General features: G+C 45.6%; 1 protein-coding gene across 1 annotated transcript in view; it reads right to left on the bottom strand.

Annotated features, from left to right (window-relative positions):
* Positions 1–5,242: 5,242 nt before the first annotated feature.
* CHRM4 (cholinergic receptor muscarinic 4) overlaps positions 5,243–26,184 on the bottom strand; it is a 47,092-nt gene continuing 26,150 nt past the window's right edge. The window contains exon 2 of the mRNA XM_053387192.1: positions 5,243–8,803. Coding sequence (XP_053243167.1) covers positions 7,356–8,803 — 1,448 coding nt within the window. The 3' untranslated portion in view covers positions 5,243–7,355. The remainder of the gene's footprint in view (positions 8,804–26,184) is intronic.

Raw genomic sequence — 26,184 nt, 5'->3', positions numbered from 1 at the left:
GTCCTCTTTTTTGTGGGGGTGGAGTGGGTTGACGCCGTATTTCTGTGTCAAAGAGCTGCAAGCCCATGTGGTACAGAAGTGCTGGCTGTGTAGGAGGATCGCAGCTAGCCAGGCCGTGCTGGGCCTAGTGCCACCATGGGAAGGAGCACAACAAGACTCTGAGCTGTCACTGGAGGAAGGCCGCCACTTCGAGCTTGACAACGCTCAGTAGGCCAGGAAAAATCTGACAGGCATTGACTGCAGGGCTGGGGTAAGGAGCTTGCTGTCCATTCAGATTTCCCTGCTGTTGTGTTTTTTTTAGGCCGATGGAGTGAAACAAACTTGACGTCGGGGATATTTAAAACAACCGCTTTGGGCAAGGTGAGAATAAATACAGGGTTTCTCTGCCAAGGAGAGCTCGAGTGACATGGCGTTGAGCTCCAGATACCTGTCAGCTTTCCAGAGCCAAATGGTCTGTCACAGGAAAAGTCTCTGTTGAGTTTCCTGCCTCTCAGCTGGTAAAGAAGGGCTCGGTCTAAGACCAAGGACAGTTAAACAAAGCAGGATGAGGCAACAGGGTCTTTCCTCTTAGACTGGATTGTAGGTGGTCTGGAGAGTGAATTTCCCCTGCAGTATGAGGGGGGAACCTCTGGTCCACTGGATCCCCTGCTGTCATTTCCTCCAAGGCCCTACACCCTCCTTCGCCCTTCTGCCCTATTGCACCCCTATTTTCTTCACTGCTTGGCTTTTTTTTTTTTTTTTTTGCCAATGGGCTGAGCAGCACTGGGCTGAGGATGGGGGATCTCACACAAAGCGAAGTTTCAATTGGGGCAACCTTCTCCCCACCCACCCTCACATTTGGCTGACTGGTGAGAAACAGTCCGAGCAGCGGGGTGGGGCTTCAGAGCATCTTGCCCTCAAACTGCCCATGAGAGATTTGTATGAATATGGTGTGGAAATGGCTTTAACCCTGTCCACTGCTGGCAGAACTTTGTCCCTTAATTGCCCAAACTCTTACATCATTTTTATCCAGTCCAGCAATTAAAAAGGGGATGAATTCCACGCTGAATTTGTCTGATCGTTCTGTCAGCACAAGCATTTTGGCTTGCTAAATGAAACAGTCCCTCCTTTCCTCTTGTTGCATGCTGTTCCCATCCTCCCCCAAGCCAATTTCAGGGTATGGGGCAGCTAGGAGATTGGGGGTGGGGAGCCTTGTTGCGTGCAAACCTTAGACAGTGCTTCCACTGACGAGACTCATTCGTTCCATCCCACCCTCAGTGTTTATTCTTAACTGGGCTTCTTATAGAAGACAATGCAGTCTTGCCTGCACCAACTTAAGAATACCGTGTAGGTAACAAGGGAAGGAAGCATTCCTAAACTGGAGGAGAGTGGATTCTTTCAGGCATTGATTGTACCTCAAATGTCCGAGATGGAATGTGTGAGCAGGCAGACTAATGGTATTTAATTTTATTTGTCAACTAGTAAGTAACTTGTGCACATATTTGCATGGCTGTCACAATGGACCCTAAATCCCACAGCAGAAACTAACTTTGCATCTTAAACCAAGTCAAGTGTTACTAGGTGATTTCTCATCCCATCTGCCTTGGACAAGGAAAGCAAAGAACCTCCATTTGGTGTTGAGTAAATGGGCACCAAACAAGTCATCAACCCAATATTTTACCAGTGTGGAGAAATGTCTTCAGTGTATTTCATGGATGATCATTAGTCCCAAAGTTCATTTTAAGAAATATAGTTTATATTTTATTTCAGAGAGCTGGTGATTCATTATGAAATGATTCGTGTGCAGAAGCACTTAACATGTATATTTTATTTTTAACAAGCAGCAAACAACAGCAAGATTTCCCTTTCATATAGAATTCTTGTAGGAAAATCATTGGAACTTTCACTGGCTTGTGGTCGTGTTGTCTGGCAGCAGCCCTCCATTTTGTGCTCCTGTTTAATTATTTGAAGGCTGCTTACTTCCCTTCTCCAGGACAACTTCCTTGTTTTTTGCTTTGTTTAAAGTAGTCACACCTATTCCTCATGCTCTCCATGCCACAAAGCTGCTACTTTCATTATGGCAGGAACCAGAGATTACTGGTGGGTCAAGGTCCTGGGCTTCCAATTAACTAGACAGGCAGGTGTCATGGCATTCCTCTTCCCCCGCCCCACAAACATTTAAGAAAGCAGGAGTGCAAATGCCATGAATATTTTACCAGCTGCTCCCTGGATTCCTTCAACTCATTTCTATCCCGAGTTGTTTTCATATTACCGTCAGAGAGAGACGGGTGAGTTGTCAAAAGCTTATTAAGTCATTTGCTGCTTTCTCTCACAACAGGATTTTCTTTTTTTAAAAAAAAAAAGTTTCTAAACTGCATAGTGTTGTATTTCTTTTTCTACAGAAGGTAAAATATATAAGTGCATAAAGTCAATTAAATAGAATTACCATAGAAGCAATTCAATAAAATGCCATATTTTATGTTGCATGAACTGAATGGGTGGATTTGGGTAAGTGTCTCCTGGCATTGCTTTCTGCTGCTCTTAACAAGTGCCAGAAAGAAGAAGTTGATACATTGGCCATGTTTGGCTGCATTCAGAGCTCTAGAAATTTACAGTAGCCTCTGCCAATCTGTTGCTCTACAGAGGTTTTGCACTACAACTCCCAGCGGTGGCTGGAGCTGATGGGAATTGTAGTTGAGAACATCTGCAGGGTACCAGTTGGGCAAAGGTGAGTTCAGGGGAATAGCTGGAAATCAGAAATCAGTTGTACTGTGTTAAATATTGGTTTCTCTCTGGGCTTTATGAATGCAGCCTCAGTATCAAACACTGTTGAAGAGCTTTGGTGGCACCTTTTGCCATAATAAATGTATTGGTCTTAGGGTGCTGTGGGACACTTCTTTTCGCTGGAAGAAACGTGGCCACCCTTCTGGAAATCTGTAGTATCTGAAATGCATCAGGACTCTGCAATTTGCAACACAGAAGTGCTACATATATGATTTCTTTCTACATTCAGAATTGGCACGCTCCAACCTCTTTTGTAGAAACAGCTTTAGGCCAGTTTCCCAGTGGGAAAGAGTTCTAGCTTACTGGTAGAGTGCCTGTTGCACCTGCAAAAGGCTCCTTGCAGATTCCATATCCAGGTTGGGTCTGAAATGACACTTGTCTTAAATCAAGGAGAGCCTCTGCCAATCAGTATAAACTAGGAGTAACCCTCCATTTGGTGAACGGTCAACCTGGACTTGTATGACCAATGATCAGGGATGATGGCTATTGCGGTACAATATGAGTTTGACCAAACTTCGGGAGGCAGTGGAATACAGGAGTGCCTGGAGTGCTCTGGTACACGAAGGGGGTCACGAAGAGTAGGACACAACTAAACAACAACATCTGGAGAGTAGCCTGCTAGTTGCCCACAATATCGACAGTACTGAGCCAGGTAGATCAATAGTCTTGACTTGATATCCATTCGTTTCTTATGCTCCCTGCCCTGGCTCATTCTGATCTAGCTTCAAATATTGCTCAGCTTGGTGCTATTGGGCATCCCTGTGCGCTTTCCATTGAAATTAATAACAAGAGCCTGCCAAGTCAGACCAATGGCCCATCTAATCCATCATTCAGCTCTCACAGCAGCTAGCCAGGTGCCTAGGGGAAGCCTGCAAGCAGAACCTGAGCACAACAGCCCTCTCTCCACTTGTGACTCCAAGCAACTCCTATTTACTGACTCTGGCAGTGGGAGTCTAGCCATTAGGGCTAGCAGGCACTGTCAAACAATGTCCACGAATTTGCCTAATTCTCTTTTAAAACCACCTGAGTTGGTGGCCGTCACTGCCTCTTACAGGAGCGATTTTAACTGCTCTGTTAGTTTCTTTTGCTTCATTGGTTAGCCCTGAGTTCTAATATTATGAGATGTGGGGGAAACATAGAGTTGAAAGAGGCCCTGAGGATCATCTAGTCCAACCCCCTGCAGTGCAGGAATATGCAGTTGTCAAATACGGGGATTGAACCTTGGCATTATCAGCACCATGCTCTAACCAACTGAGCTTTCCAGGCCCTCCAGACCTTTCCCACTTTCTCTATGCCTGCATAATTTTACGTACCTCTACCATATTCTCTCTTACCTTTTCCCTAAACTGAAAAGCTGCAGACACCAAATCCCATTTATTACAACTGGGTTGGTGCAAAATATATTTGTCTTCCCTTCTAGGATCTGTTCACACCGCACCTTATCTTTCTCTCCGCTCACCATTGTATCCCAGTGGCCTCTTACTTCCATGGTGACACAGCTTGCCCTTCTGCCTCCCTGCAACTCCTCTCCCACGTGGGTCAAGTGACCTAGATTGGGAAACTCTTGGCACTGAAGCTGCCCTAACCTCTCAACCTCTTGGTGGAGGCAGCTGTTGTAGGTTTAGGCGGCTATTCTGCTGAGGCCAGCAAAAGAGCCTCCACATGGTTGGGAGTGCAGGCATGCTGCCCAGTCAGTACCTATTGACAAAGGGGCCTCTGAGGGTCTTTGTGTTCCTGCAGGGACAGCTGCCTGAGTGCCTGCCCATCCCTCCTCCTTGCTCTCCCCCCAGTGCACCCCTTCGCTGATCGGAACAAAATCCCTGCCCCAGGCGCTTGAGCTCCCTCAGTTAATGCGGCATAATTGCTACCAGACCTGCACAGGGCTGGAAATGCTGCAGGAAGATTGGAACCAGACTCTGGGGCAGGCGAAGATCCCTTGGGCAGACAGCGTGCAGGGCAGTGCCCAGCTAACCTGGGTCAAAGTGCGGGTTGAGTCTCCAGAGGTCCCAGAGGAGCTCATTCAGGATTGGTCCCAAAGCCATGAAAACTAGACAGAGAGTCGCCCTCTTCAGATCCATCCCATTACTTTGGCCGAGTGATGCATCCATTTCCTTTTGCCCAGGGAACCCTCTAATCATAGGAAAGGATCATTTGTAGGCTCCTGTGGGGGCAGTTTTCCTGCCTCGACCTAGCAGAAGAAGCTTGCAAAGTTTACTCAGCACATTCCATGCTGGAGAGGAAAAGTCTGGCGTCCTTGTCAATCGGCAATGATTCTTGCACTCAACCAGGAACTTCTCATAAACCATTGGGCTTTGGGGATGGGGCTGATGGAAGATGGAGCCTTGTGACACTGAGAGGGCTACAGAGCCCCATCCTTGTTTCATAATTTCAAATTTAATCCACCCTATGCCTAAACTGCTTGCATGTGAGTATTGAAAGAGGACCAAAAAAAATGACCCAAAGAGCTAATATATTTACTTCAATTACTTTATTGGTTTAAGTGGGGCCGGCTGTTAGTTGTAACAATTAAAAAAACCTGCAAGGCATTTGGGGCAACATGATGCAAATTATTCTAAAGGCAGTGGCAGTATGGCTGCCTCCCCAGCAGAATGAGGCAGCAGCCTTTGGCCAACTACAATGGCGTCTCGCAGGCTGAGAGTCCTTCACCATGAGACGGAGACTTCCGTGCCTGTGTACACTGGCCCAGTCTATGCCAGGTCCTTGATCTGCATTTCTTGCTGACGTGCCTGAGGGTGCAGACACCCTCTGGGCTCTGGAGAAACTGAGCAACAGCTGGAATGGGTTGTTCTGTGCTGGACATCATGAATATCCTGGGATTTAGGCTGTACACTTTACACTGGAGCCCACATGCTGAGGACTCCATGACGACACCGACTAGAAGGGAGGTTAAGTCCATTTACAAAGCTCGGTGGCTATCTTCTTGATATGCCCACAGGCACTTGGAGCAGAAGCAAGCGGGGAGGTCTCTAGTTTCCCTCCCCCAGCCCCTATAAGCAGGGATGAAGAAACTGCAGCCCTCCAGCAGTTGCTGCACTACAACTCCCATCATCCTTGACCATTGTCCATGCTGGCTGCAGCTGATGGGAGCTGGAGTCCAACATCATGATGAGGGTCACCTGTTGCCTATTCCTACCCTACAGAGGAGTCTTTCCCAACCATGGGTTCCCAGACGGTCTCAGACTACATCTCCCATTATCCCCGACCACTGGGCTAGGAATGATGGGAGTTGTAGTCCAACCATATCTTGGAACCCAAGGTTGAGAAAGGCTTCTATAGAGGAACCAAAAATCTCTTCGGTAAAGGGCATCTCCCTTAACCAAGTCCTTGGAGCCAGGAGGACACTGTGGTGCAGCTGGCATCTAAAAAAAGCAACCCAAAATGAAGGGAAACCCTGTTTACATTAAAAGAGGCTACATGGCCTTTGAAAGTCTCCCCAGTACAGGAATATCCCGCTATTGCAGATGCCTGGTGCAACGTTATCCTCCAAGGGCCTTGTCAAGCATTTGCCGCCTCAAGGACAGTCGCTCTTCACATCGACACAAATACCTTTGTAGAAGCATTTCCCTTGGCATGTGGTCAAAAATGTCACAGTGCTGACTCTGTCTCTCTGTGCGTGCGCACATGTGCCGTTTGCAATTTTTTATTGTTCAAAACAACTCAGGTGTGTCATTGTTTCAAGGTAGGAGTGAGTCTCTCCGTTCAGCAGGCTGGCTGGCGGGCTCAGCTGCCGGCCACGGGGAGACAAGATGGAGTCAGCACAGGATGAAAGTTCCTTAGGAAGCCTCTTAAGCAGGCAGGTTTGGTTCCAGCTGTAGAATACTCTCCCTGAGGGGAACAAATCCCACTGGAAACTCAACCGGGAAAAGGGCTAGGATGTATGAAAGGGATTAAGTGTGCCTTGGTTGGTCATCTAGTCTGAGCATGCCCAGCCTAAGGCTCCAAGCAGAATCCACTGCCAGCTTGGTGGCTGGCGATGAGACAGTCCCCTTCTGCCTGCACATTCATAGTTTATGATTTTGTTAGCATTGCTGAACCTTCCCATTCTCTCTCTCTCTCTCTCTCTCTCTCTCTCTCTCTCTCTCTCACACACACACACACACACACATACTCATACACACCACAAGTGCAAAACCACCAAGACATCCATGGAAGGGAATAACTTCCATTTACATGTTTGTGTGTCCCACTTAGCACATCAGCATAGGCATCAGAAGGGGACACTGCTTTTATCTAGTGATATCAAAGGTTAATGGAAGTTCAGCCAGCATTTCAGGAGGAACAAGGCAGGGAGTGGGATCCACGAAGTCTGTCCATGACGCCTTATTGCAGCATCCAGTCCCTGACTTATTTCTCCTTCATTTTCTGGAGAAGCGCAGTCAGGGGTCGTAGAGGCGCAAGGACTGCTTTGTGACTTGAAGGCTGATCAGGATTAAAAGGGTTGTGTCTTATCTCTGGTTTTAGTTTTGCATTTGGTGAAAGGCTCCCTCTGGAATCCAGTGACACAGTTGCAGCAGTACATCTGTCTGGTTGGAGAATAAAAGAACAAGTCTCCACAACACCTTGCTTCCAGATTATCTTGCCGTGCCGATGTTCCTGTACTGACACATGAGAAGGTGCTTAAAGGTTTTCTTGAAGGTGGCGTTGCAAAGAGCGTAACAAGCTGGGTTGATGGTACTGTTGACATAGCACAGCCAGTACCCGATATACCAGACCGTGTCAGGGACACAATAATCGCAGAAGGTATTAATGAGGACCATCACATTGTAAGGCGTCCATGTCAGGATGAAGGCCAGTAAGATGGCAAAGATGGTTCTGGTGACTTTCTTCTCCCGGGCTGCCATTTGACGCTTCTTCCTGACCTGACTCCTGGCAATGCTAGCAAATTTCCTGGCAACGTTCGCCGGGCGGCTGTTGGACAAGGTGATTGGAGTGGAGCTGGCTTCTTTGTCTGGGACAATCTCAATGGCGGTGACACATTCAGTTCCGGTTTGCTTTGTGACAATCTTAATTTTGGACCACTTGGAGGCAGGGTTAAGCCGTGTCGGGGCTGGGCTCTGCTCCAGATCAGCCGGTGCAATTTCCAGCACCGGCTTCTCTTTGTTGGTCTGGGTGATGCTCACTGTGCTGGATTCATTGGACGTCTCCTTCTCCTCCTGGTGGCCAGTGGTCTCTGACTGCTGTAAGGGCTGCTCTTCTACTTTCCCGTTTTTTGCCTCCTCCTTCACCTCCGCCGCTTTCTTTGGAGAGTTGTTGTTATTCTGCTTGACCAGAGGGCTCTTCAGGAAGCCAAGTGACTTGGACTTCTTCTCCTTCTTGCTCTCAGGCTTGTGCCTTCTGATGCGGCTCCGGCTGGCCAGCGAAATGTGGATGTAGAGCACAGTCATGATGACCACGGGGAGGTAGAAAGCCGCGATGGCTGTGCCAAAGGTCACCGCCGGGTTGGAGAGGAACTGGATGTAACACTGCTCTTTCTCAACTGTCCTCTCCCCAACAATGAACTGCCAAAACAAGATGGCGGGTGCCCAGAGGATAAAGGACAATATCCAAGCGACTGCAATCATCAGCCCTGCCATTTTGGTTGTCCGCCTAGCTGGGTAGGTCAGGGGCTTGGTGACACAGAAGTAGCGGTCAAAACTGATGATGAGCAAGTTCATGACAGAGGCGTTGCTCACCACGTAGTCCAGAGCCAGCCAGAGGTCACAGACCACAGCCCCTAGTGGCCAATAGCCCTTGATGATGTAGACTGTGTAAAGGTTCATGGAAAAGACTCCAATTATCAGGTCAGCACAGGCCAAGCTGAAGAGGAAGTAGTTGTTTACAGTCTGAAGCTGGCGGTTCACTTTGATAGACAGCATGACCAAGATATTCCCTACCACGGTGACAAGGCTAAGCGACCCTGTGACGGTGGCTATGAAGACCATCTCCACCGTCTTATACTTGGGGGTGTCCTCCTTCGTGAAGTTGTCATTGGTGAAGTTGGGCATCTTTATCAGGTGAGAAGACAAGTTGTATGCAGAATCTGCAGAAAGAGAGGCAGGGAGAGAAAGACATTGAAGAAATATTATGCATCTGCAACACTCGGTCAGGAACGTCAGTGTGGTGCAAGCCTTAAAGGGTCAGATGAGAACTGGGGAGACCCAGGTTTGGATCCCCACTCAGTAATGAAGCTCATACCTTGGCCCTGTTGACTAACTGGTCCAGGCTTTAAGATATGGAACAATACCTTGTTGAAAGGTATCTGTGCACTTCCATCTCCTAGACTTGGTCTGTGTTTGAAGCACATGACTTCCCCCTTCCCAAATCCTGGGAACTGTAGTTTGTTAAGGCTGCAAGGAACTGTAGCACTCTGGGGGCTAGTTCCTGGGATTTTGTGGGTGATGCCATGGGCTTTAAAGGTCTAGTGTGTATGCCGCCTCAGAAAACATTTCCACCTGGCCAGCCTACAGAGCAATAGATAAAGCAAACCTGAACGTTACTACCAGGAAGTTGTAGGAGAGCGCTAAGCAAACTGGGAAAGAAGCCAGTGTCCTGTTCCACCCCTGGACGGATTGTCAGCTCAGCCAGAACAGCCGTGTCTCTTCAAAGCCCAGCATTTTCCCAGGCCTGTGTTATCTTTAACCCATGTCTGAAAAATCCTTCTGTACTGTTTCCATCTGCCCCCAAATCTCTCTGGCCCTCTCCAAGGGAGCTATTTATGGCAGCAGCTTGACTGGTGGAGTGGGGCAGCCTCAGAAGGAGCTCACAACCTTTTTCAAATTATTTCATGAGTTTATGTAGATGCACGGAGCTCCAGAGAAAACAAGTGAGATTGGGGAGGGGGGTTGTGACCATCTAATAGGCCTGTGGATCCTGCATTCTGTAAGGTTTTGCTGAGGGGAGCCCACCCTCTGCTGGATATTCTTGGTATTGTACCATTGCAGTCAGCAGTCCGAGGACTTCTGCAAAGTCTGCCTCTTTTCCAGCAGAGTGTGCCCTTATACAGTGGTACCTCGGGTTACAGACGCTTCAAGTTACAGATGCTTCAGAAGTTTGCTTCAGGATGAGAACAGACGGTTAAGAACTTTGCTTCAGGATGAGAACAGAAATCGTGCAGCGGCAGCAGGAGTCCCAATAGCTAAAGTGGTACCTCAGGTTAAGAACAGTTTCAGGTTAAGAACAGACCTCTGGAACGAATTAAGTTCTTAACCCGAGGTACCACTGTAGAAGACTTTTCCTAGGCCTGGGGACACATTCTTCTGTGCAAGTTGGAGAAATGTTCGCTGTTTGCCTGTGATACAGCGTTTGGCTTAGCTTGCAGTAGAGTGTGGGCTACCGTAGCCACTTAAAATGAGTCAGTTTCCCTAAATTGTGTGCAGACAGTCTGTCAGGGCTTGTGGAATGCCCCATGGGACCTGTGGGATTTTACTGGTACTTTCAGCATGGCTGCAAATGCTTTTGGGGAGCAATTGCCTAGATTTCCTACAGAGGCGGTTTTAAGGTGGAGCAACCAGTGCAGTCACAGTGGGAGCCACAATGCAGGGGCACGAAAACAACACAGCAGGGTGGAGCGTGAGAGGCAGGGGGAGCTGAATTTCAACATCGCATAGGGCACTGCTGAAATTTGGGAGCCCAAAGTCCACCACTGTTTCTTTGCACTGTCACACTCAGTGCACCACATTACACCATTCCTGGCTTAAGAGGGAAGCACGCTTGTGCAAATCCTTTTTCTCCTTCCTGTCTTATCAAATGCACTGTGGACTGCATTAGGGCTGCCATATGTCCAGAATTCCCAAGACATAACCGGAATACTGCAGTCGGCAGCAGTGGCCAGGCGGAAATCAGCTCCACCCTAAAAGGTCCAGGAAAATCCAGACATTTAGCAGCCCATGCCGATTTCCCATAAAAATAGCTCCAAAATGGCATATTCTGTTTTGCAATTTTGCCAAGAAAAGCTCAACAACTTACTAATCTGGGGGTCCCTTTCAAATGTTCAGTTGCCCCAGGGGCAGAGTGTCTGCATTTTCTTCTGGCCTTCCTAGGAATAAAAGAATCAAAGAGTCGGAAGGGACCCGAAGGGTCATTCCTAGTCGAACCCCCTGCAATGTAGGAATCTTCGATAAGGAAGGCACAAGTTCCTCCTTACTGAGGGGTTGGGAATCTGTGATTGCAGCTGTTGGTAGACTGCCTCTGCCAGCATGGTCAATGGGCAGGTCTGATGGCAGTTATAGTCCCAAAACGTTGGTGGGGGCACCAGGTTGGGAAAAGTTGCTTCATATCAATGTTCTGATCATTAATATATTTACTCAGAAGGAAGTCACACTGGTTTCAATATTGTTTCTGTCCATAGTTTATGTGCAAAAATGTAATGAAAATAAATATTACAAAAATAAGGCTCACATACAAATGTTTAAGACTGCAGCCTTAATTCTAATTCCAATTTAAGATTCTATTTTCATTATTATTTGTCTTCCCCAGGTGCTTCTAAAATTCAAGAGAACAATAAGAGGAAGCCTCCTTGGTCTGTCTTGGAGAAGCAGGATCTGAGTGGGTAGAAAGGATTGCTTTTAGCAGCGGCATAACCGAACTTACAGCTCAACCGGGGGGGGGGCGGATTTCTGAGCATAGCGATGCAGCGATGGAAAGTTTTACCTGTTGAATTTCTGCATGTTATGCAGCTCTTAAAGGCGTAGGAATGTTGGCAGAAAAAAGGGAGCAAGCAATCATAGGTACCAGGTTGCATCAGAGGTCTCTTGACAAATAGTTCTGAAATATACTCAGAGTTGCAAAGTGATTTCATGCTCTTTATTCAGCTCATAGTGGTGAGGAGGAATGAATGAAAGTCCCCTCAAAGTATCTGCTTTATATACATTATTTACACAATGGGCTGCACATGATTGGCTAATTCCGGAATTCTACTGTAAGCCAATCAGGTTGTGGATTCACTTCTATCTGGAGCATGATTGGGTGGTTCCTGCCAACAATCATACTGCTGCATTGTTCTAGGACCAATCAGACTGCTGCATTCTGAATCCTATTGTTCTAGGACCAATCAGACTGCTGCCTTTTGGATCCTATTGTTCTAGGACCAATCAGACTGCTGCAGTTTGGATCCTATTCAACTCAGTACATAACAAGTTCAGTAAAATAATCAAGATCGCTCAAGTAAGTGACTCATAAGTCAGGCTAGTGAAGCAAGTGAGAATAATATTAATAGTATTCCCTGTTCAGAGAGAGAGAAGGAGGCAACTCTGAGGTGAAAAGGGCAGGCGGGGGGGGGGAGCAAAATGGCGATGAAACAAATACTGTATTGAAAGGATGGGTGAAATCTACCTCTAGACAAGGTTACATCTATTTACTCTAAATTCACCTGGGACTGAATGAGTTATTATTGTTATTCTTGATTAAATTTAAATGGCTGCCTATCAATAAACCTCCTCCGGTAGCTTACAAAACACACAAAAACAAAAATTTCATACTATGTTTATAAATACAAAGTTCAGTAAGTAAAACAACCAAAATCAGTAGCAATTGGTGCGATGCAGCGACAGGTCTTTCATTTGCCCTCGCTGATTAAAATTGGCACCCACCAGTTAATCAGCCAAAGTTTTAGTCTGTTAATCTACCAATTGAACCAATTAAACCCTGCAGTCCTAGTTGAAAAATTCTCGCCCAATCAGAAAAGCAATTTGACTATTCCATCACATACATGAACAAGCCTTTGCAAGATAATTCCTAACTTTTGACAGGGGGGAAGGCGGAGAGAGAGAGAGAGAGGGAGAGAGAGAGAGAGAGAGAGAGAGAGAGAGAGAGAGTCTCTGAGACAGGCTGTGTCACTTCACTGCCTAGAAGTGGCTGCCGTTTCTAGGTCAGCTTCTCAGCCTGAAGCTACCAATTATCTCCTCCGGCCCTGGCCAGGTTCTGCAGATTTTAATAGGACAATGAAATCCTTGCTCTGTAAACCGGCAGCTCCCCCATTTCCACAAGCTCCTCCAGAGATGGCTTCAGTGTATCATCCTTGCACAATCCCCATGTGATGGGAAACAGTTCTGACAGCCTGAGGCTGTTTCCTTCTCTCTCCTCAACCTCCCAAGCCACCCAAGGCCCTGTAGCTGGAATAAATGAAGGATGAACTCCACTCGGAGGCAGCCTGAGAGAAAGCTGGTGATACAGCACCATATCCCTAGTCAGTGGCGTAGCGTGGGGGGTGCAGGGGGTGCCGGCCGCACCGGGAGCAACATCTGGGGGTTAGGGTTAGGGGGCGCAAATCCATGGGTTAGGGGGCGCAAATTACTTGCCTTGCCCCGGGTGCTGACAACCCATGCTACGCCACTGTCCCTAGTTAAGTTTTTCCACACAGTGAGATTAGGATGGAGAAGATGTTGTGGATGAGACCAGGCTGTGTAGGCAATAATAAAACATTAGCAAATCCTTTCTACTTATTAGCCTGGTTTAATAAGACAATGTTTTGTGAAGTCAAAACAGAACTGAACAATATATATAAGAAGACTCCAAGTGGAAATATCCTGTTTTGTGACAAGAATGTTTCAGTTACAAGACAGGTAATTATACCTGGGCAGTGGAAAGCTAGGTTTGAATCTGCCAAAAAGCCGACAGAATGCCTTTAAGCTAAGTCACTATCTCTAGGCCTAGACAACCTCGCAAGGCTGTTAAGAGGATAAAATGAGCACTTTGAAATAGGACTGGGTAGAAATATGAAGGAGGGAGGGAGCGAGGAGATCATGGGAATTTGGTTTGTTGATTAATTTCTGGCTACAGAATATAATTTTGGTTGAGATGGAGGCTAGATCGTTTTCTTCTTCTGCCAAAGGTAGCAGCAGTGAAAGTATTGGGAGAAATGTAAGTCAGCAAGCCAACTTTTGTGAAAAGCCCCTTTTTCATCAGAATCAACTGGAATTCAGATGCAGTTTCTTTTTACTTTTCGAGTAATGGCTTCTTCATGCCATAATGCCAAACTATAATTAAAGCAAACTGAGCTTCATTAGCCGACATCAGGCAATGAACAAATCATAGCTAAGCTGCTGTGGTTTGGATGCTCGAATAAACCATGGCTTAATACACTATATAATGCACTATAGTTTAACAAACCATTGCTTAGCATTATGTGCTAACCAAGCCAGTGGGACTGGCTTCTGAGTCTTAGCCTTGCATGGCACAAAGGGAGCATTCTGGTGAGCTGAAATAAAACATCAACAAATCAGTTTCTCCCTCTTCTCTCTCACGTGTGCGTCTTCTGTTTGTGACATTTCCCTAACCCTGACCATTTCCCTTTGCCCCCAATGTCATTCATCCCATTTCTTGTGTCTCTTTCCCCTGTTTACTGCTGTCTGGCATATCTGTAGAGTGCAAGGGCCCAGGAGAAATTGCAGATCTGACGCAATGATGTTTTGAAAAAGGTTCTCTGGGCATGATAACCATTGGGAGCGATAAAGATAGATGCCAATTGGATTTGCTCCTCGCCACTCTTCTGGAGAGGTCAGCAGATGGCTTCGCAGACACACTTTGACCAGTAATCTGGGACAAACTCAATTTCTGTCCTCCTCATCCCCTACCTCCCACCTTTGTGTTTTACAGATGGTTTGGCTTCCTTTATGGTTGTGTTCACACTGCTCTTTGCTCTGCCTCCACCATATCTATCCTGTCATTTCTTACGAAATTCTGAGTTTTGATGCGTTTCCCCTCCAAACCAGCTTTGCCAAATTGAGAAAGAAGAACAACCTGGCTGCGTGGAAAGCAGGTAATGGATTCACAGCCTATATATTGCCATCACCTTCGTGGCCTTGTTACACCTGGGAGGTAAGATTGAGCAGTGTGGTTCGAGAAAAGAAATCAAAAAGTAAAAGAGGCTATTACTGGGTGGGAAAATGGGGGAAATAGTTTTCCTAAACACACTGATTGGGAGAGTAGGCATCAGTGAACATAATGAGATATATATACAGACATACATGGGCATAGCAAGGATTTTTGTTGGGGTGGGGGCAGCCCAAGTTGTTGAGCTTTTTTCATGGGTAAATATACCCCCCAGACTTTGGTTGGGCGGCAGGCTTCTGCTAGGGGGACGGAACCTAAGTTAATTGAGTACTTTCAATGCTTTTCAATAATTTGCATGCTATAGCCATGCAGACATATTGCATGTTGAGAGTACATAAGCCCCTCTGCCTGAGAACCAGAAACTTTGCATCATTCTGATATGTCTTCAAGCTAAGTACATATGCAGCCTAAGTCTCCTTCTTGCTAGAATACCCTCAGATATGTTCTCTAAATAGGAAAGTGCAGCAACTAAAAACAGGCTAAGTGGAAGCATCTGCCCAATAAGAATAATCACCAGGGGGAGAAAAAGGACAAACACTAATAAGTCTGTAGGAGGAACATGTAGATACGGGAACAACATGAATTAGATAAACCAATTAATTTCTCTAAGCCATATGAATGTAATCTCCTCCCAGAGGAGATTGGCCTCTGATCTGTGGTTATTAAATCAGGACCTTTGGAGAAGAACAGAGCTTGGGAAGAGGTAGGCTGGTGGGCTGTCTCCTTCCCAGACAGCAAAAAGGGTTGATGTGATTATTTATTTCCTTTTAGATGCATTATAAAAAACAAAACAAAACAGGCTCTCTGGTACCCATCCAAATCAGCAGGCTGCCTCCAGCATTTAAACCTACATATTCCTCTTTCCCCATGTCAACTCTATACCTCTCCCTACCAGGAAACAAACCAACAAACCAGGGCAGAGCCCTCATCACAAACTTGGACTCTAAGGAAACTCAATTTTGCTGTCAATAAATGTGACAAGAATGCGCACTGAGAGCCATAACCTGAACAAGAGATCTGCGGTAGGTTTCTAAAACAACAATTTGTGACAAGGCAATGAAGAATTGTAATGCTCTTGTTAGGGCTGGAGTGGTGGTGGAGGAATGCTTCAGATGTAGGGCACTTCTTTTGGTGAAGGTTTAAGGCTAAGCAAGCAGAGTCCTTGAGGAGGCAGGTGATTTATGGAGATTTCTAGGGTGGGTGGTGTTTTGGAGGAGGGCATCTTCATTTAGTAGTCATTTTTAAAATAAATCTATGATGTGGCCACATGCGGAACACACTCATATACTTTTGCTGTGAAAAGGTTTGGTTTGGTGAAAAGTGCTAAAAATATGGAAATGGAGGTTTGGCACACACAAAAAGGTTAAAACTCCACCAAGAATTATTGTTGTTCTCATTGTAAGTGAATTGATCAAAAGGCGGACAATCTTCTTGAAATGAATGATGGATTCAGAGACAATGAGCAACAATGGTCAGCTGAGTACAGTTTTCCGGACGATCTCTCGCATTTCCTACCAAACCTATTCCGCCTCCTCCAGTGCCTGCAATTCATATAACTGCTCTGCATATGAATAATTGCTTTTTATCTCTCGCCCAGATTTCATTCTGCTTATGTCAAACAGGTTGTTTGGATAAATAATTCATCACAACTGCAAACTGCAATTTTTCGCACCCCTTCTACCCACATTTGAAAAGAGCGATGGCAACGTGCAAAATGTGTAAGGTCATGACCAACAATTCAGACAACCTGTTCAAGCCTCGTGGTGGCCGGGGCAGGGGGTGGGGAAGGCAAGGAGCATACTTCATCACATACAGGTTGGAAGGTTGTGTGAACTAGCTCTAGCAGTGAAACTAAGGAGATCTTTAATGGTACAAAAACTAAACAGTGTGTGACTCTGAGAAGCCAGTCATCAACTACTATTCCCTGTACGTCATCAACTTGCTGTTCACACTACATACAGTTCTCTCTCTCTCTCTCTCTCTCTCTCTCTCTCTCTCTCTCTCACACACACACACACACACACACACACACACACGGGTTTACTTTCAATAAGTAGGATCTTGGTTTTCGATCCATGTTGTTTGCTTGGTAACAGCAACAGCTAATTAAATCGCACATGGGTGAATCAGAGATGTAGTGCTCAGCGGCTAGGCACCAAATACACAATAATCAAGTGTGAAGAAATCAAGTAATAGATTTTTTTCTAGACATTCCTTCAGAAGTTTGCTCCAGGTGTTTAGTGGTTCAGTCTTTCGTTCACACAGCAATGCTGCTAGGAGGTTGTTTGCTTAGCCAGTTAGTTCATGGATTTTACATATCGTGGTCTACGGTTCTCCAGTCGCTAAGGAGAAAAAAATGCCACCAAGGAATACTCAGAAGGAAAAAGAACTAAGAACTGCATAAGTGCTTGAAAAATAAATGAAATTGTACCTTCATGTGGAAGGGAGAACACTGATGGAATGAATAAGATAATGGTGCAAAAATATAATGAATGCCATGTTCCTTCTCCCTTCCCCCGCCTCCTCATTACGCCTTTTCCCTTAGCAGGAGCACTCGTAGACAAAGGCACTTTGCAAGTATTTTTTATAAACGTGCTTTTTGTTGCTATCGGTGTAATGGTTGGTGTGTTAAACGTGCTGCTATGTGCCATGCGAAAGGGGTGGGAGGTTGGAATCAGGTCGACAAAGGCTACGTGTGTCCCTCTCCCCACTGTGTTTCAAGTCCCCTTTTTTATATCGCTTTACACCCCAGAGAGGGGGGCAGGGATGCCACCACCTGATGAACATTGTCTCCTTCATTTCCTTTCACCTGCAGCTATCGCCTAGTCAATGGAGCTATCATCCACACATGTGCAACAGCCACACCTCGGCTTGACCGTAGCTTCCAATTTCTAATGAAACGGAAGCTGGTTTGAGGGAAAACTCATTGGGCAACAGTGCTGCTCAAGAAACTGCAGGATACATATGGATTGTGGCTAACCTTATGGGTGGTCAGCTTCAAACACCAATAGTGTGAGCACACTGGAGCCTAGAGCAAAGGGTCAAGTGTACACAGCCAAAGAGGGGTGGGAATCCTAACCCTACTTACCTGGGAGCCCCATTGAATTCAATGGCTCTTACAGATCTAAACTTTCAGAAATGTATCTTGATACATTTTCATTGCATGGGGCGTAGGAGCCAACTCCTTGGGGCCAAGGTCCCTTCGGATCCCCCAATAAAATATTTGAGGGGGCTGGCCCTCCACCAAGTTGATGGGCATTCAAATGGTATGTGTGAGATTGATTATGGGGACAGGGCTTACCTGCCCCCCCCCCAATATTTTATTCAAGTTGGCAGCCCTGCAAGGGGGCCTGGTAGTATTGTTCATACACAATGTGTTTAAAGTCTCCATAGGGATTTATTCCCTTTGTATTATGTCAAAGAGTTCAGAGCAAAGTACATACTGCAGATCTTCCACCACCACCACTGCCAGTTTATCTTCACGAAAACCCTGTGGAGGGGATTAGATTGCGAGATAGGGATTGGCCCAAAGTCACCCAGTGACCTTCATGGCTAGGTGGGGATTCGAACCTGCATCTCCCTAGTCCTAGTCTGATGTGCTGACCACTACACTACACAAACACCGCCTGACCTGTTCCACAAAAGCACAGAGAAATTACCTCAGCCAGAGGAAGCAGAGGTAGATTAACCTCCCCTCTTCAGAGATTGTAGTTACAGCCTGCAGGGCTTCTAGCGGGACACCTCTCCCCTCCTTGGTACTCCTGCCAGCAGGGCTAAAAGCTGTAACCTGAGAGTAAATCCCATTGAATTCAATGGGATAGGTGTCAAATTGAATTTGATGGGACTTATATAGACTTGATCTGTAAAATCTAAGCAGCTTTCTTAGTGTATGGAAACTTCTTGCACCAGCAATCTGCATATAAAAAGATCCTGTATGTAGATGTCTAACGAAGCCTTTGCAAATGTGCACTAAGGATTCACACTAAGGCAGTTTTCCATGGGCATAGCCAAGCGGGGCAGGGAGGGGCAGCGTCCCCCCAATCAATAAAAATACATAGCTAACTGAGGTTCGGGCCCCCCGAAAAGGCCTGCCTCCCCCTAACAAAAATCCTGTCTATGCCCAGGCCCTTTTCACTGGAACATGAGCTTGAGGAAAGATCCTGAGCAGCTTCTAGAAGATAGGTAGGATGGGGGGGGGGGTGCAATAAGCCTGCCCTCCTTCCAGTGCAAGTCTATCCCTGCTTAGAAGCCTCTGTTTTGGCAAATGACGTTGCCTCTGTGAAGTCCATAGCCCTTAATGCCCCTGTGCCCTACTCATGGAATGTGCCAGGAGTCTAAGGAATCCTGTTTCTATAGGAACCTGGTTTTGGTGAAGAGATTCACCGGCACATGTGGCCAACAGCCACTAGGTGGCGCACTTGATTCTGGGAAATACGCTTTAAAAAGCGAAAGCCTCCTCTTGCTGCGCTAACAGTAAGTGGTGTTGATAGGTCAATACTATTACATCTGATTGATCAGTGTGGCACTGCCAAGACTATGGCATCCTACTGATAACAGCTTTGATCCTGTTAACAGGCAGGGTTCTTCTCCAGCTGAGCCCCAGACAGTTGTTTGCAAAGGTTGATTTGCACAATACACTTTTCGCCTGCGGAGAAACTCCTGACATAGAGGAACACAGCAAACTGATGCGATACTCAGTTGAACTCCTGGTCCATCCAGTTCAGCATCAACTATACTGATCAGCAGAGTTTCAGGCTGGAGATATTCCCATTCTTACCTGGCCAGAGAATGAACCTGAGACCATTTACATGCAAAACAGATGCTCCACAGATTCCTCTTAACCTTGCCAGGCATGTGCTTATGTGAGAAAACATAAATGTATGAAATGAGTCGTCAGAACTATGGACCACAATAATGCCCAAGTACTCAGTAGCACTTTTTCTCCAGCTCCCGTTGTCACAGAAGGGTTTGGATTTGATATCCCGCTTTATGACTACCCAAAGGAGTCTCAAAGTGGCTAACATTCTCTTTTCCCTTCTTCCGACCACAACAAACACTCTTGTGAGGTGAGTGGGGCTGAGAGACTTCAGAGAAGTGTGACTCGCCCAAGGTGAACCCGGTTCACCAGATTACGAGTCTACCGCTCTTAACCACTACACCACACTACACCACACTGGCTCCCAGCAATTGCACCACACTGGCTCCCAGCAATCGCTGTGACATCCACTGCTTGCTTCACATGTTATTGTCTGTCATCTGTCTGTCTGTCTGTCTATCTGTCTAGTTACTTTGTCAAATGCTTTCCCTCTCCCATTGCAATCAAAGCAAACTGAAATAATTCACAAATGAAAACAATTTGGTCCTGAAAGTAAATCTAATGATCACCAGGCAAGAAGGCTAACCAAACAACACCAATAGCAAGACCATCATCAGTGACTGTGGGAATAGGCAAAACAACAGCAAAAATGTAACTGAATGGCTGAAAGCACAGTGACAGCTTCCCCTCCAGAAAGAGAGGAGATATAGATAAATATGCTTGTCCGTGTGAGTGCATACTATGGGAAGGTTGAGACTGCTGTGCTGGACAGACAGAGTACTCTGTGTATTCCCCACCCCTCCTTCCTAAGGCTCTCATTATAGTTTAGCTTGAGGGCCTGGCTGCTTTCTAACAGTGCTGATGTGCTTTGCAGTCACATTCAATCACTCCAACACAAAATTCATGCACAGCTAATGAAAGGATGCATCCAGTTTGGGTTTGGTGGCATCTTCATTCGCAGGGCAAATTAACCTACAGAAAAGCAGGACCTGACTCGGAGGGGCTGCAACCCAGGATCTGTGTTGCTGTCATGATGGAGAAGCCCTGCTGGTAGTCTCATTTGGCTGAGGCAGTGTGAGCGGCTGCTTTTCCTCAGCAGGGTCTACTCACTAGGAGTATCCTTCCTATGTCAGTACTCCATCATGTCCCCTTGCCAAATATTGTGGTCAGTAAACTAAAGCAGATATTGGATTATGAGCTTTTTGTCAATACATACTTAATTCTAGCCCTTTCAACCTCTTCCAATATAGAACACTAGGTCTGGGTGAAAGGTTGGGTTTTTAACCATGCTCTTTTTTATGTTTCTGCCTGCAGCTGGTCTCCAAACTCAAAGTAGCTTCCACCATAAAACACAAGAGAAAGATGGACCACATTGCTGTTTAAAACACCTGACGCAAAATAATGTATTTACTGTTGAGTCAGGAGCATCCAACTTTTGAGCTGCAAAGAACTCTGTCAGAAGAAGGGCAGCTGAAGGCTTGGTCAAATGTTTCAATGATGTAGAAGACGACTTGCCCTCCTAGTACTGCGTATGATTCACAATTCAATTATTGCTACTGAATGTCAGTCATTGGCAAAATGTTCTTAGGAGTTTGTAGTAAGTGAAGGCTATCTGCTAAAAAAAAATTTAAAAACCCAAATACAATGATTTCTTTTGGAAGTACAATAAGCACCTACTTGTCAGTGCCTGTGACATCACCAAAAATGAGATAATAAATTATTCCTCCCCCAAACCTCAACTGAGGTGCACAGTTATGAAACTGGTTTTAAATATACAGAATGGTTTAGCTCATTAAAAAAATTACCATGCACACCTGCATGGGGGGGACACAACATCTGTCCGCATAAGTGACCTGACTTCTCAGCAATCTTAGCTGTCAGGTGGCCAAGGTTGGCACAAACACACAAGGATGTGCCTGAATACAAATAGTTCAGCAATAGTGCTGGCAGCTCTGGGTGGGTAACTCTTCCTCTCCTATAACTACAAGTGTTGCAAGATCTGGGATGAAGTCACCAACTAGCACTAAGACCTTCAAATTGCTCTATAGGAAAGCGATGTTTTGTACCAGCCCTAATGCACTGCATGGAGAGAGAACATTATTAATCAATGCAAACATCATTAATAGCTCAGAGGAGATGCTTCTGCATATGAACCAATACAGTGTTCATTATGAGATAATAAACTCAACTTTATTGTGTCTCTTCATCCTCTGGGAAAACGCAGCTAATATGATGTATATGCCATCATGTGCCAGCCATGGCCTTCTGCCATTTACATTGGCTAAATGTGTTGTCGGCATGAGAATAAATGAGCACAAATCAGGCATGACAAATGGTAACAACTCAGGGAGAGCATTCAGGACAAAACTTGAAAGTAGCCATACAAAATAAATAAATGCATTAAAAACAAAAATCAAACAGAAAGACTCTGTGCAAAGCCACAGAATAGAAATTCAAAGGCAGATTTGACATGATCAGACAAGGGCTGAATAGGCAGCGGTCAGCAAACTTTTTCTTTTCTTTTTTTTAAAAAAATAATATTTATTAAAGTTTTAAAGGTTACAGAAAGAAAAAGTAAAAAACACCATTTTAAACAAAAACAATACAACACATCACAATAAGGAAGAAACAAGAAAGAAAAAAAGAAAGAAAAAACAAAAAAAAATCCATTAAAGCAAACTTTTTCAGCAGGAGGCCAGTCCACTGTCCCTCAGACCATGTGGGGGGCCAGACTATATTTTTTTTGGGGGGGGAATGAACAAATTCCTATGCCCCACAAATAACCCAGAGATGCATTTTAAATAAAAGCACACATTCTATTCATGTAAAAACACCAGGCAGGCCCCACAAATAACCCAGAGATGCATTTTAAATAAAAGGACACATTCTACTCATGTAAAAACATGCTGATTCCCGAACCTTCCACGGGCCAGATTTAGAAGGTTATTTGGCCGGATCCGGTCCCTGGGCCTCAGTTTGCCTACCCATGGAATAGAGGCTAAGAGCTTGTCCACACTTCTGCTTGTCCTGTGCCTAGAAAGCAGAGGATGAAGCCATTTTCCCTTTGCCCCACTCCTTTCCCAGGGAAAACCCACTCTTTAGCTCCAAATTGGAACAAATGGCAAAGAGTGATCTTCCCCGAGGGAAAGCAGTGTGACAAGCAGAAGTGTGGATAAGCCCTTATAGCATAAAGTTATGCATGTTTTACTTCGAAGAAAGACAATGTTCCCTGGGGTTACCCCCTGGTAAAGTGTCCATAGGACTAGGGCTTGGGAGCGGCCAGCTTACTACAAGAAGTGATGCTATGCTGGCTGGGACTGAAGAGAATTCTAGTCTATTTTTTGCCAGATCGTCTTTTGCCAGATCTGTACACTATTCTCTGCCAGTTCACTAGCAGCTGGTAGTGAGTCACCCTCTCCTCCTCTTTTTCACTGGACCTTGTTAGGATTTGATTCTGCATAATAGTGGAGCACACCTCCCTTTGCCATTCCTGGGTCTTCTGGCCTCACTTTGCAGTAATATCCCCTTCTCCTTTTCTGTGCCTTATGTGTGCGCCGATTAAAGATGCTCTTCACGAACTGGTGAGATAGATGGAGGTGGGATAAACCCTGTGGTCCTTCAGATGTTATCGGGCCCCATCTCCTACCAGCCCCAGCCAGCATGGCCACTGGACAAGATTGCAATCCAGCAAAATCTGGAACACCACCAGCTCCCCACTCCTGAAGTTGTTGGCATTTGTCTGTCTCAGGAGATAATGGAGCAATGAGCCCTTAGGGGTGTAGTCAAACTGCCGAAAGGTTGCAGCGCCTGCTGTGGCTGTAGAGACCGATACAGGAGAGACATGTTTTGTTGCAGCTTGGGCAGAAGAAGGCTGCTCCAAGGGCAACATGGCATTTCTTCTCTCTGCACTCATCCCAGCGGTCATTCCTCCTCTGGTCAGTACTGTGGATGCAAGGCCTGTCTATCTCCAGGAGCTGAGCTGCGATCATCTGCAAAGGATTCCCACACGCAGAGCTGTAGCTACAGGGGTAGGGCAGGGTTAGCCAGGGATTTTTGCCCTGGTTGAAGCCTCCCCCAGAGGGGCAGCATTGAGGCTCTCAGCCTGTGTGTGCACAAATGCACATGGTTGTTGCTTTTTGCCAAACTGAGTCTTTGACCCAGGTGAGATAAAGCCAAGTTTCACCCCTGCCCACATGGTGGAGTTGAAGTTGCCAGCCCTCATGTCACGTTTTCAAGCATCTTTGTAGTGCAGAATTGGGACTCAGCTATATTAGTCAAAAAACAGCATTTTGAATGCGTTATAAACATGCAACATCAGATGCACTGTACATAGAGCACAAAACTTTTCTATGTGATTTTACATAGCATTTCCCCCCTTTTGTTATAACAATTTTATTTATGACTTATTTATAACATCGTCCCCCCATGTATAGATCCACCCTTGGTCTGCCAACCGGCCTGGTGCCTGAAGCCAGCTCCTCACAGGGTACATCCTTAGGATCCTTCTATCTTCCATTCTGTGGACATGAGAAAGCCAGTGTAGACATCACTGAACATGCTGGGAATGTTGACTCCACCCGCAAAAGCATATACCACAACACATTGGTTAGCCTTTCAGGTGCCACCAGACCATTCTTCCCCCATCAAGTGCTGTCTACTTTAATTTTTGTAATGCCTAGGTAAGAGTGACATAGATTACCCTGTATCAATTTAACCCATCATGCAGATGAGCCCTTGCTTGGCACCTGAGATGTTAGAGATCTGCTCGCACAAAGCATGTTGCTCCACCATGCAATTACCATGATTGTGAACTCCGCCTCGCCGTGATTGGACAGAGGTGGCAATCATGAAGAGCTAGGAGCATCACCTCGAGACTCGAGATGGAGCGCCGAGTTGCCACTTAGTTTTAATGCAGCTTGACTGGGTGCTTTTTTGGCACTCAGCCATTCCTCTTTAGCTCTGCCTCGATGCTAAGCAATGAGCAATTTGAAATTTGAATACATTTAAATGAATTAACCTATTCAACTGTGCAATGTCTCTTGTTTGCCCCTGGGACACGGAGGGAGAGAGAGCGAGAGCGCTGGAGGCAGTTTAGCAGGAGACTTGCTCTCCAGCACATGTTTCCGCTTCCCGCAATCAGCATAGCTCTGTTCCATAATGCCTAAGAGGGCTTAGCCACACTTACTTTTCCTCCGCTCTTTCCAGGCATGGTCAGCACTTTAAGGCTCTGTGTCCGAGCACCCTTGGCGCTTTCCCCATGAAAACCCACTCTTTAAAGCTCCATCGGAGCAAACGGCAATCCGCAGAAAATCCAAATTGCCGTTTGTTCCAGTTGAGCTTTAAAGAGTAGGTTTTCATAGGGAAAGTTTAGGGGTGGAGAGACCCACACTTGGACATGGAACTTTTAAGCTGTACCTGTGCATGGAAACATATATAAAAATAAAATATTTTTTTAAAGAAATATTTATTAAAGTTTTACAAAAATATAAATACAAAAACATATAATAAAAGAAAAAAGAAAAATAAAGATAAAAGTACAGAAAAAATAAGAAAAATTAAAAATAATTCCATTTTTCATAACTTAAAACTCATTTGCTTGTTTCTTTGACCTCCTCACACCTCCCCTTCTTGTATTCCCATTTAAATAATCAAATAAGCAAATCCTTACCCTCTTTCATTTATCTTAGCTCTATATCTTAACATTTTATAACTCTATATTTTCATCCATTATCAATTCATTTTTGCATATTCTTATTAACTTTGTTGCTAATACCACTTATTTCCAATCCAGCATCATTTTAACATTCATTAATTTTACAGTGTTTCTGCAAATAATCTTTAAATTTCTTCCAATCTTCTTCCACCAACTCTTCTCCCAGGTCTCGGATTCTGCCAGTCATTTCCGCCAATTCCATAAAGTCCATCACTTTCATCTGCCACTCTTCCAGGGTGGGTAGATCTTGTGTCTTCCAATACTTTGCAATAAGTATTCTTGCTGCTGTTGTTGCATACATAAAAAACGTTCTATCCTTCTTTGGCACCAATTGGCTGACTATGCCCAGGAGAAAGGCCTCTGGCTTCTTCATCAAGAACATAAGAGCTCCACTGGATCAAGGCAATGGGTCTTCTAATACTGGGGGGGGGACCCCAACCCAAATCCCACGCATGTCGGAGGAGTGACATTATTCATTGGTGAGGGGATACACTCTGTACATGATCAGAGGCACTCTTTTAAAGCCAATGTTTCACTTAGTCCATCACTGAGCACTGAAGCAGGTTATGGGAAGTCAGATCTGGAGCTAAGCTCTAGTGAGCCTTGACCAAGCTGAGCCCAGAGCAAAGTTCACTGCTTTGAATTGTCACCAAAGGCCAAGGTCAAGGGATGCCAAGAGGCCATGAGAAGTCAGGTTCCTGGAGCCAGTGAGAAAATTTGCCCAAAACCCAGAGATGGTCTGAGTGAGAATCATTCCAACCCAATTGCCAGCCCCACACTGCTAATCTCTGCTTGCCAAAAAGCACTAAAAGGGTAAAGATCTAAAGGGATTAGTTCTGTCATGTTAAACTGCTGGCTGTAATGCAGGTTTCAGCATTTAGAACTAAACCCCTGAGGATGGAGCCAGAAATGGAAGGGAGGGAAGGTGGGAGAGAGAGAGAGAGAGAGAGAGAGAGAGAGAGAGAGAGAGAGGAAGCAGGAGGATGGAGCGATGGCAGGATGAAGAGTGAGGGGGAGGAGGCCGGAATGATAAACAGATATTTATGCTTATGAAGCATGTGCC

This window comes from Podarcis raffonei, chromosome 1 (assembly GCF_027172205.1).
Source record: "Podarcis raffonei isolate rPodRaf1 chromosome 1, rPodRaf1.pri, whole genome shotgun sequence".
In the NCBI taxonomy this organism is placed as follows: domain Eukaryota; kingdom Metazoa; phylum Chordata; class Lepidosauria; order Squamata; family Lacertidae; genus Podarcis; species Podarcis raffonei.
This window is presented reverse-complemented; position numbering and strand designations above follow the sequence as displayed.